Source organism: Labeo rohita, chromosome 5, assembly GCF_022985175.1.
Source record: "Labeo rohita strain BAU-BD-2019 chromosome 5, IGBB_LRoh.1.0, whole genome shotgun sequence".
NCBI lineage: Eukaryota > Metazoa > Chordata > Actinopteri > Cypriniformes > Cyprinidae > Labeo > Labeo rohita.
This window is the reverse complement of record NC_066873.1, coordinates 20,487,430-20,499,279: the sequence shown is the minus strand read 5'-3', so window position 1 is coordinate 20,499,279 and position 11,850 is coordinate 20,487,430. Positions and strand designations below refer to the sequence as shown.

The following is an 11,850-nucleotide window of genomic DNA, read 5'->3' as shown; positions in this document are numbered from 1 at the left end:
ATGCATAACTGAGACAGCCAGGGGAAAAAGTGGCCTTACTCAGTGTGGGAGCTGTTTTCTCCCTAAACGTTGAGTCCTGAATAAGTTTCCAGTCCTGATACAAACATACTGTATTCTCTGAAACTACTGAATGTTGTTTTACTCAGTATAGTAACTCTTAATCAATGTTGCTTTGTCAAGTTGTTGTGAACGATTTATATTGTGAAGATATTAAAATGATTTTCTTCGTAATTAAGTGTATTTAATTTAAACATATTTTAATACTGTATTCATCAATTTAAAAAATAAATTATTTTATTTCATTCTATATCATTGTTAGTAACAAGGTCAAATTTATCTATTCAGTTTAAACACTCATTATAGAACTATTGTTGAGTGCAACACAATACAATTATAAAATACAAATCAATGTATTTTTTAATTAAATGACTGAACAAAGCTTTGAAATGACAAAATATTCCGTTTACATGTTCAGTGGCATTTCAAATGTTAATAAAAAGTTGAAATATATCATCAATAATTGAGCTTATGTGGTACATTTCATGTGCTGCACATGGCTGCAAGTGAAACTTCTGTTTGTTTCAAAAGAGCTTCACCTCAAAGGAGCAAATTCTTTACCATGTTTGTGACAATAAAGAACTTATTTCCTATGAATCAACTGCATGCTAAGGTTTCATTTTGTTTACGTAATGCATGCACCTAAACCACCTTACATGCACCGAAACCGCCTTACTCTGTTACAGTCTGTACAGGAAACCCTGCATGCTAAGAAAGTGAAATTGCTCAACAGAACCGCCTCAACAGACAAGCGTAGATACGTAGAATGCTGCTACAAATCAAACATGTGCTGCTCTGATATGCATTCTAGCACATGAATACATGATCATTTGGATAGTTAAGATATGTAGTGCAATGCTGCTAGATGAGAACAAAGGAGCTTAATGACCTTCAGTGGATTGTGACCAATTTGGATGCTATAAATGAGCTACAACAAGGCGTGGACATGGCAAAACATACATAACAACATACTCAAAAAATCAATACGACCCGCCTTCTGTAAGGCTCTCAGCAACCTCAAAACATCTTGCCCTCTTCCTCTCTGGCAATTAGAGAGAGCAAGACGTCTCTCATAGTTATCGTGCTCAAGGCATCAAGCTCATTAATACTGGATACTTCATCTAACGGATGAGCAATTGGTGAGTACAAATGTTTCATGTTTTACTTTTAATAGTTTACAGCAATATTTAAAAAATGTTAGAATTTGCTACTGCAGCAAATCATTAAAATCTGTGAAGTTGTTTTTTTATGTTTTTGGGATCTACTTCAGTTCATATTAATGTTTATCTTTTTAAAACTGACAATAACATGCTTGACTGTTTTTTCTCAACTCACAACATGCTGAGTAAGTGCTAAATCTCATAATGTAGTAAGTGAGATGATCTAAAGATGGTGTCTGTGCAATGTACAGTTGCCGTTGTAATGTTATCAGAACCCATTTTACTGAGAGGCCATGTTGTAATATTTTACTAAGTAAGACTGTCCAGCATCTTGCAATTGCATATTAGGTAATCATCTAGCGTAAAACAACATTAGCTGATATATTAGACTCCTTAACAATCAGTGCTGCCTCACCCATCGAGGAGTCTGCTTTCACATATGGACCAAATTCTGTTCCTGATTTAAATATATCTCTAGACACACTTTCTGTATTTCGATATGCACATTAAACATTAATCCTTGTTTTTACAAATCTGAATAATGTTTCATATCCCAGAGGTTTATATTATGGTTATCTATTGTTTATAGTCTGTGATTTAAATGAGGAACAGCAACTGGATGCTTGCATGACTACATGTTAGACATAATTTACATTTACATGATTTTAGCAATATGAGATATGAATATGCTTAAATGCTTAATTCATATATACGTAGCCAGTGAAACTAATTCTGGATGTCCTTTAATACAGTGACTTCCTGTCACTGAGTTTCCATCTGAGTTGTTTTTGTCCTCTTCCTCTTTTAACTGGTGTTTAAACCAAAATGGCACATTAAGATGAGCCACTAGCTCTTATTATCACAGCTCTAGCTGTTAAAAAAAATACTTTACAAATGAAGTGTAATTTGACTGGTCTCAGCAGAAAGAACAATCACTGAAATGGCATCTGGTATAAGAATGTCACATTGACTTACAAAAGCAAAATCTGTGGTCTTATCATCTTTAAAGAAATGACTCATTTAAAAACAAACTGTCTTTTAAATACAAAACCAGCTTTGTGAGAGATGCACGGTAAATGTCACAAGATAGATCACGTGTGCTGAGGAACCCAGTCGAAACAGAGATGAATGTTAGTGACTTGTTTCTATGGGCATTTATCTATTTTTGACCTTATACATGACTACCCAAGACTGTGTTGGTGTTTTTTTTTATGTAGGACTACTGTTTCCTTTCACTGCCATCTAGAGAATGTAATTCTGTATGAAGCCATTAACAAAGAGGCTAAGTTATAATATTCTACAGTGCAGAATATCCAGTGCATTAGATACTGCATTTTGTCAGAATGTATTCTTGGGGAAGCTTTTCCTTGATGGGAAAATCATGGCTTATTCCCTGGATGGGATCATATTGCCTGTAACAGCATGAAGAAATAGCAATAATTTGGTTAGCAAGGGTCTATTAGACTGTTTGCACCATTTCTACTTGCACAAATAAACTAAACCTGCTTTTTTGTTTGTTTCTGTCTTCTGTATTTTTGAAAACCTGTTATCTTGATCTGTAAATGAATCCATATTTTTGCATTGAGTAAGAATGGATTCGTTGTGCTAGATGGGTACTAGATAGGTTATATACAGCTCTTAATCTACATTATATCAAAAATCAATTTTACTGACCACAAAAGAAGACATATTGGGTGTGTCTCAATCAGCTTATTAGTTCATTAGGCAGGGCACTGATTTTAAGAGCTGTCTCAATGCTCACATTTCTAAAGCGCAAAACATAAACCACACCAGCCATCTCACTAAATATAATGTCCCGTGACAGAAGATTTTTTTTTTAGTATTTCAGCATGTACACATCACTAGACAGGTAATGAACATATCTAGTTACCATTTATAATTAATATTCGGCTGAAATGTTGTAAGGACATGTGACAGAACAATGTGTTCAAAGAGAATAAAAAAAGAATATCAAAAAGAAATTGGTCCTGCCTCCACGGTCCAGGCGTCTAATGCTATTATGTTTAATGCTATCTATGCACAATTCTAGCTAGTGTCAGAATATCCCATTTGCTTTTAAAAGTCAAATCAACCTTTGTGGTCAAGCTGACATTTCAAAGACCTAATTTGTATGAAAATGAAAAGTAATGTCTTGTATCTGTGAACAATATCTTTTTTATGCGGTTTCAGGTTTAACTTCTGCTGTGTGACTGAGAAGACATCACTATGAATAAATCTAGAGAGAGCAGCCCCATATTCTTCCTTGAGACGGATGACCTGACAGAAGAGGAAAGGTCAAAGGCCAAACAGACGAAGAAAGGTGCCTCAAAAGACAAGAGGCCCATGGATTCTAAATGCCTGGATGAGACAGAGGAGCCTGCACACACAATTAAATTTAACCTACATTTTGACAGGTAAGTGGGCCTCCTTAAACCACACTGGAGTGTAGAGTAGACATAATGTGAGAAATCATTACTTTATCAGATGCATTCTGCACACAGGGGAATCAGAAACGTTAAAGAGGAACCAGATCAGCAAGACAGAGAGAAGTTTACCCTCAAGAGGCTGTTTGATGCCGTGTCCAGTGGCGATGTGTCCAAACTGCAGGGTTTACATGAGTACCTGCGCAAAAACATGAAACGGCTCACCGACTCTCAATGTAATTGTATTCAAGAACAGTGTTTTAGTCTTACTGACCCCAAATTTATCATGATTGATATTTATTAAATAATAAAACTGTTTTCATAACTTCTTCAGATAAGTCCAATGGAAAGACAGCCCTGATTTAGTTCTGAAAACACTTTTAAATTTGAAGGAATAAAAGTATTAATTTCTTTAAGAAACAAAAAAAAAAAACATCTGCTGGAAATTTTGCATGATAGTAAAAAGAATACACAGAAGAGTACTTAAAGTAATTTAAAAAACAATTTTGTCAATGCTTCAGATAAGTAATGGAAGACAGTTACTACAAAGGTCAGAGCCAAATCTTTATTTTACATAGTATTTTTATTAGCGTGATTATTTTTAGATCTAGTTCTAATTTAATCTAAAACCTTATATTAGTCATTTCTTTTTTATAAATCAACCGAATATTTATTGTTTAACAGGCTTTCCAACCCATTCATTTTGCAATGTTATCATCTGATCTCTTTGAGACAGGTCAGACTGCACTCCATGTTGCAATTGAACAGAGGAGTGCAAAATTTGTAGAGATGTTGGTTAAGAAAGGGGCCGATGTCCATGCTAAGGCCTGTGGAAAATTCTTTCAGCCCAATCAAAAAACATGCTTCTATTTTGGTAGGTCTAAGGATATGGTTACTCTTTTGCAATATTGCTATAATTTAAACAATAGAAATGCTGCATTTTAAAAGCACGTCCTTTTCAAATTCTACTTGATGTTCTCAATGTTATTGACATACTTTTTAGGATACCTAGGCTTACCTGGACTGTTTACATCTTTTGTGCACAGGTGAGCTGCCCTTGTCGCTGGCCGCTTGCACTAATCAGCCAGACATTGTTGACTTCCTTATGGTCAACCCATACCAGGCAGTGGATGTCAAGAAGACGGACTCTCATGGAAACACGGTGCTTCACGCACTAGTATCCATAGCTGATAACAGTCCTCAAAACACAGAGTTCGTCACTGCCATGTACGACCACATTTTAATCAAATCTGACCAACTTCACCCCAAGATCAAGCTGGAGGAAATCGAAAATAAAGAAAGACTCACCCCACTCAAACTAGCTGCCAAAACAGGAAAAGTGGAGGTAAACCTTAGTGGGTTTTTTTTTACTGATTTTTTTTTATGTCCAAGACAATTAACAATTTACTTGAAGCGGTAATTTGTTTGAGCCAGTGTGCATTTCTTTAAGTGTCAGTTCTGTTTCCTGTTTTGGATGTTCCTGATTTTGTGTAGATGATTAGTCCTCGTGATTTGAAATGGCATCCCCTAAGACACCATACTGATTCTTAAGGCATCTTTACACAATTGAGCTCTGTGCCTGCTCAAAATTCAGTGTAAAGACACAATGCTGCATAAAATACTAAAATATTCCGGCTCAGTCCCACCTTAGTCCCTTTGTGTTAAAGGGATAGTTCACCCAAAAATGAAAATTCTGTCATTAATTACTCACCCTCATTTAATTCCAAAACCATAAGATCTTTGTTTATCTTCGGAACACAAACTAAGATGATATTTTTGATGAATCTGGAGGCTTTCTGAACCTGGATAAATAGCAACACACCTGAAATGTTCCCAGACCCAGAAACGTAGTAAGGACATTGTCCTTGCTCCTTGACCGTAGTAGGACCCCTGCTGTCTAATACAAGGTCAGAAAGCTCTTGGATTTTATCAAAAAGTTCTTAATTTGTGTTCCAAAGATGAACAAAGGTCTTACGGGGGTTTGAGTAATTAATGACAGAATTTTCATTTTTGGGTGAACTATCACTTTAAGGTATACATGAATAGGTTGTGAAGAGACTGATTAAATCACTGAGATTTTATTCTCTATTTGTCAACTAGCTGTTGAAGCACATCGTGCAGCGGGAGTTTCCGGGGTGCCGCCACCTGTCACGGAAGATCACGGAGTGGGCCTACGGTCCAGTGTGCTCGTCTCTGTATGACCTCGCCTCTCTCGACACCTACGAGAAGAACTCTGCGCTGGAGATAATCGTTTACGGCAGTGAGATTCCTGTGAGATGACATCCTGTTTACTTAATATTAATTAATTCTTAAATCTAAAATGCATAATTAGATTTTACCACTTCATTAAAGCAAAATGTTTCATTTATAAAGAAGCTGTACCGATTTCAATAAAAGCTGTTGATAGCAACATGTTATTTCGTCTAATTTCAGAACCGCCTCAAGATGCTCCAGATTGAGCCATTTAACAAACTAATTGAAGAGAAGTGGGAGAGATTTGTGAAACGGATGTTCTTGTTCAACTTTATTGTTTATGTTATCTACCTTTTCATCCTCACTGCAGTAGCTTATCACCGCGAAGCAGGAAAGGTCTTGAGCAACAGCAAAGGGGTGGGTGCTCAAAAGTGGCTTGTGTCTATTTGAACTCTGCCTCTATTGACGTGTTGTAGCTTCATGACAGGGGAGATATATTTCATGCATTTGTGTCTACACTGAAAATAATAATAAAAGGATTGACCTGAATATTTTACATAAAAGACGTTTACATATAGTCCACAAGAGAAAATAATAGTTGTATTTATAAAAATGACCCCGTTCAAAAGTTTACATACACTTGATTCTTAATACTGTGTTGTTACCTGAATGATCCACAGCTGTTTTTTTGTTTAGTAATATTTGTTCACGAGCCCCCTGTTTGTCTTGAACAGTTAAACTGCCTGCTGTTGTTCAGACAAATCCTTTAGGTCCCACAAATTCTTTGGTTTTTCAGCATTTTTGTGTATTTGGACCCTTTCCAACAATGACTGTATGATTTCGCCTATTTCGACTGTATGATATTTTACCTAAATATCATGTTTGTTTGTTTGTTTTTTTTTATTTAGTACTAACCTTCAGAAGTTACAGAAGATACTTACATGTTTCTCACAAGACAAAATAAGTTACATTTACCCTGATCTTCAAATTCCTTCTGGAGCATCAGTGAGCATTTGAACCTTCTATAATAGATGCATATGAGTCCCTCACTTGTCCTCAGTTTGAAAAGATGGATCTCAAAATTATACAGTCACTGTTTTAAAAGGTTCAAATACAAATACAAACACAAAAATGTTAAAAAAAACAAAGAATTTGTGGGACCTGAAGGATTTTTCTGAAGAACAGCAGGCAGTTTAACTGTTCAGGACAAACAAGGTACTAAAGGTCACTAAACAAAAAAAAAAAACAGAGCATTCAAGTAACAACTTAGCATTAAGAATCAAGTGTATGTAAACTTTTGAACAGGGTCATTTTTATAAATTGAACTATTATTTACTTTTGTGAACTATATGTAAACGTCTTTTATGTGAAAAATCTTATTCAGGTCAGTATTTAATAAAAAAAAATAACATGCATTTTGTATGATCCCTCCTATTTTGGTAAAATAATTATATATATATGGAAAATATGCGTATTGACACTGGAACTTCTTCCAGTTCAGTGTCTGACACTGTCTTTGCGCATGCTTACTGTGAATGTTTCATTATTTAATTCATCCCCTCTCTTCTTTTTCAGACATTAAAGCCTCCATATCCTTATGGAAAAGAGAAAAATGGCTACCTGCTTCTGACAGGACACATAATAACTATCACTGGAGCACTTTACTTCTTTGTTAGAGGGGTATGTATCTAATGCTGTTGATTTTAAAACAAATTCATATGTAAATTTCGTATACAAAATGTTTTTCCCCCTTCTTTTACAGAAGTGACTGAATTCTATTATCTTTTAAGTTAGTAGATATGTTAAGGAAGCGTCCAAGATTTAAGTCCCTGATCATAGATGGATACACCGATCAGCTTTTGTGAGTGCTTTCACACTCTCTTTTTACTTCAGTATTAGTATTTTCCAAATACAGTTCAATATGCTTGAAATGACATTTTTAGCCAATAATTCTACTAGTTAGGGTTAGGGTTTAGGGTTAGATTAGGGTTTCTGAAATTACTGAATATATATATATATATATATATATATATATTTGTACTAATCAATCTAATTTTGAGTCCAGAATTAGTTATCATTAAGTGTAAACATTATTTACTCCTCCTAATAAGGCTTTTTGTTGCATTAGTTTTCTGCAGGCTGTGCTCTTCCTGGCGTGTGTTCTATTGTACTGCTTTGGTCAGGATCAATATCTGGCCTGTCTAGTTCTGTGTCTTGCCTTGAGCTGGGTAAATCTACTCTACTTCTCCAGGGGGTCCAAACGCATGGGAATCTACAGTGTCATGATACAAAATGTGAGCGATAATTGTTTCTTTTTATTCATCATCCTTTCCTCTGGCCTTCAGTATAGAGTGTTAATATATATATTCTAATATTCTATATAATGATGCAACAAAATAATGCCTCACTGTAGTGTACACTAGTCCTTACAGTTTAGGCTTTTTACTTCATGTTTGTACGACACACTCTCACACTCTTTAATTATCGTCAGATGGTTCTTGGAGAAATTCGTCGATTCCTTGTTGTGTACATTGTCTTCCTCATTGGGTTCTCTGCAGGTATATTTGCATACATTCATGAATGTCCTTGATTCTTTTATTATTTCATATTCACACACAACACAACAAACATTTCCCAATTACACCACTGTTAAAAATTTTGGGTCAGAAAGTTTATTTATTTTTTTTTGTTTTGAAATGTATACTTTTATTCAGCAAAGATGCAATTTTCTATTGCTCAAAGAATTCATCAAATGTTTATTGGTAGTGTGAGCTAATGATTTGTTTCTTACTCAACAGCTGTGGTAACTCTCCTTGATGAAAAAGGTCCCTGTTAAGGGACGATCTTTCTTCGTTCCTATTTCTGAAAAGGAAAACTGTACGAGGCCCTCATTCAAGAACATCTACTTCACTACTCTGGAGCTGTTCAAGTTTACGATTGGCATGGGAGATCTGGAGTTCACAGATCAGTATCAATATAAAGAGGTCTTCTATGTGCTGCTAATTGTGTATATAGTGATGACTTACATTTTGATGCTGAACATGCTGATCGCTCTGATGAATCAGAGAGTGGAGGAGATGTCCGAAGAGAGCACCAACATCTGGAAACTACAGGTGAAATCAAAGGCAAAGTTAAAGCTGTCTACCCAATTCTGCAGTAAACACACATTGCAAATCTTTTAGATGATTCACTGGACAAAATGGCTGTAATGGTTTGTCATTTTTGTTTGGCGTTCATTGTTACTGACAGCGTGCAATCACCACCTTGGACATGGAGTGGATTCTTCCCCACTGTCTGAAGAGAAGGTTGCGCTCCGGGGAAGAGAAAGACCTAGGCGGGGAGCAGGAGCCTGATCGACGCTGGTGCTTCAGGTGACCCTGTTGGCTTCCACTTGAAACCACAAGATCTGAGTCTGCATTTGTCTCCTATTTAAAAATGGATGATTCATTTTGAAAAGAGGATATTAGCATGCAAACACAAACATAGCACATAATAATGCATACTTACCTTGTATTGTTCTGTGTTTACTGTCAAACATACTTAAGTAAAACCATAAGCAATAATTGAAGCATGGGTCCTCTTTCTTTCAGTGTGGAGGAAGTCAACTGGAACCAGTGGAACAGAAACCTGGGTGCAGTTACTGAGGACCCTGGGAAATGCATGTCTATACCTTCCCTAACTAAACATCAGAGAGGTAGTGAATGCCAAACAACTGTGTGATATATATCATATATATATATATATATATATATATATATATATGTGTGTGTATATACAGTACTGTGCAAAAGTCTTAGGCCACTAGTATTTTCATCAGCTAAAAAATGGTTTAAAGTCAGTTAAAGTCGGTCTTTTGCTGTAGTGTGTCAGTAGGAAATATCAGTTTACATTTCTAAACATTCATTTTGCCATTAATTATAATAATCCAGTGAGATTTTTGTGTGGAGCACAGGCTGTTGTCAGACTCCTTGTGCAAACAGAGATCTGATCTCTCCATCATTCAGTCCAGTCTGTCTTAAGAAACAGAAAAAACAGAGACAGACTAAATCCAGAAGAACTGTGGCAACATCTCCAAGATGCTTTAAGAGTCCTATACCTACAAAGCTACAGTACTGTTAAGATTTTTAGGCAGTTAGGCACATAAAATGAGAATGCTGTTAAAAACAATGTCATAAATAGATTTTCTTTATCAATGAACTTCTATTAACTAAAATAAATAAGCATTTGATGTGACCATCCTTTGCGTTTAAAGCAGCTTTTGCCCTATGTGCACTTGTGCATAGTTTTTCAGGTAGCTTTGCAGGTAGGTTACTTGAACCATCTTGGAGATGTTGCCACAGTTCTTCTGGATTTAGTCTGTCTCAGTTTTTCTGTTTCTTCATGTCAGTCCAGAGACAGACTGGATGATGGTGAGATCAGATCTCTGTGTGGAGCACTGGCTGTTGTCAGACTCCTTGCGCAAACAAAAATCTCACTAGATTATTACAATTAATGGCAAACAGAATGTTTGGAAATGTAAACCGATATTTTTTACTGACACACTACAGCAAAAGATAGAAATAACTTACTTTAAACCATTTTTTAGCTGGTGAAAATACTAGTGGCCTAAAACTTTTGCACAGTATTGTATATATATATGTATGTATATATATATATATATATATATATATATATATATTTATTTTTTTAATTCTATCTTTTGTATTGGTTACAGAGCCAAGCCAGCGTAGACTCCTGCAAACGTTCAGTAAACGTTGGACACAGAGACCACAACACAGAGATGTACAGGAGTTGAGTCCTTTAGCTGAGGCCTCTAGCTCCATCTGATGCTTTGATAATCTGTAATCTACTGTAATCTGTTTTGCAATTACCTTTCAGTCCAACTGGTGTAGGAAAACCTACATTTTATGACTGGCTAAAATGGACTGTTTAAAAAAACATATGCACCTCAAGGGTCATGCATCATATCTTTTTAACTGTATTATTATTATTTTCTTAAAGGGGTCATCGGATGCTAAGTTCACTTTTTATGAATCTTTGCGATCGTCTTTACTAATAATGTGCTAGTTAGCAAGTTTAGCGGCTAAACGCGGCTAAATTAAACAGACTGGTCACTGCATTTAAAGCAGCCTCGACCAGAATGAGATGATTTTTGCAGAGCTGATTTTGACAAGGTAAAAAGAATGTTGTTTTACACTACCATTGAGAATTTTTAACCAAAGTATATTATAGACTTTTCATTAAGACCCTAAAGAATCATATCAACTTGTGGAAAACGGGCATCCGATGACCCCTTTAATATACACGTTGTAATTTAAGAAAGCATTTACATAAAATAATATACATAGCTAATTTCATACATGTATGTGTGTGTGTGTAAATATGAAATGTAATTATTAAATTATTATTCACACTGTGGCATGAAAAAGAAGTGAATAGAATAATTCTAGATTGAGTGCTAGCTACAATGAGGAAGTCAACTTTATGTTTATTTTGATATATTTGATTCTTTTTTTTTTACATTTTGAGATCACACAGGTGTTTTACGTTTTTGCAAACAGGATGTTTTTGAAACACCAATATATCACAAAAACAAAATTAGTCTCAAAGTGTCATTTTGATGAGAGAGAGATATTTTTTGAAGAGATTTTGATTGAGAAATTAACAGTAGTTAGTAATTATGCATGCACTAAAACATAAATTAATAATAATAAAAAGAAAGTATGTAATATTCACCCCAATGTTTACTTAACTAAAAAACTAATAATTTACATTTTTAAAATATAGATATTAAAAATTGTTTAATCACTTGTTTAATACATTAATGCATGAGAAAACACAAAAGTACCCCATTTATTTATTTATTTATTTATTTATTTACATTTAAAAACACTCAAAACTCAACATTTCATGTCTTTAAACTCATTCAGATGTTTCTGTATCCCATGATATATGAAGAGTTCAGATGCAAAACCAGCTAAAAGCCATCTCGGTAAAAAATGAGATAATGATACTGA

General features: G+C 35.0%; 1 protein-coding gene across 1 annotated transcript; it reads left to right on the top strand.

Moving 5' to 3' along the window:
- Positions 1-735: 735 nt before the first annotated feature.
- trpv1 (transient receptor potential cation channel, subfamily V, member 1) lies at positions 736-11,540 on the top strand. The gene is given in 17 exon segments (XM_051111209.1): positions 736-1,196; positions 3,408-3,631; positions 3,719-3,876; positions 3,975-4,190; positions 4,377-4,514; positions 4,687-4,985; positions 5,741-5,911; positions 6,074-6,250; positions 7,409-7,513; positions 7,624-7,694; positions 7,962-8,127; positions 8,325-8,391; positions 8,632-8,662; positions 8,664-8,946; positions 9,083-9,204; positions 9,424-9,527; positions 10,548-11,540. Coding segments are annotated over 16 exon segments (2,409 nt in total). The 5' UTR covers positions 736-1,196; positions 3,408-3,443; the 3' UTR covers positions 10,661-11,540.
- The last annotated feature ends 310 nt before the right edge of the window (positions 11,541-11,850 follow it).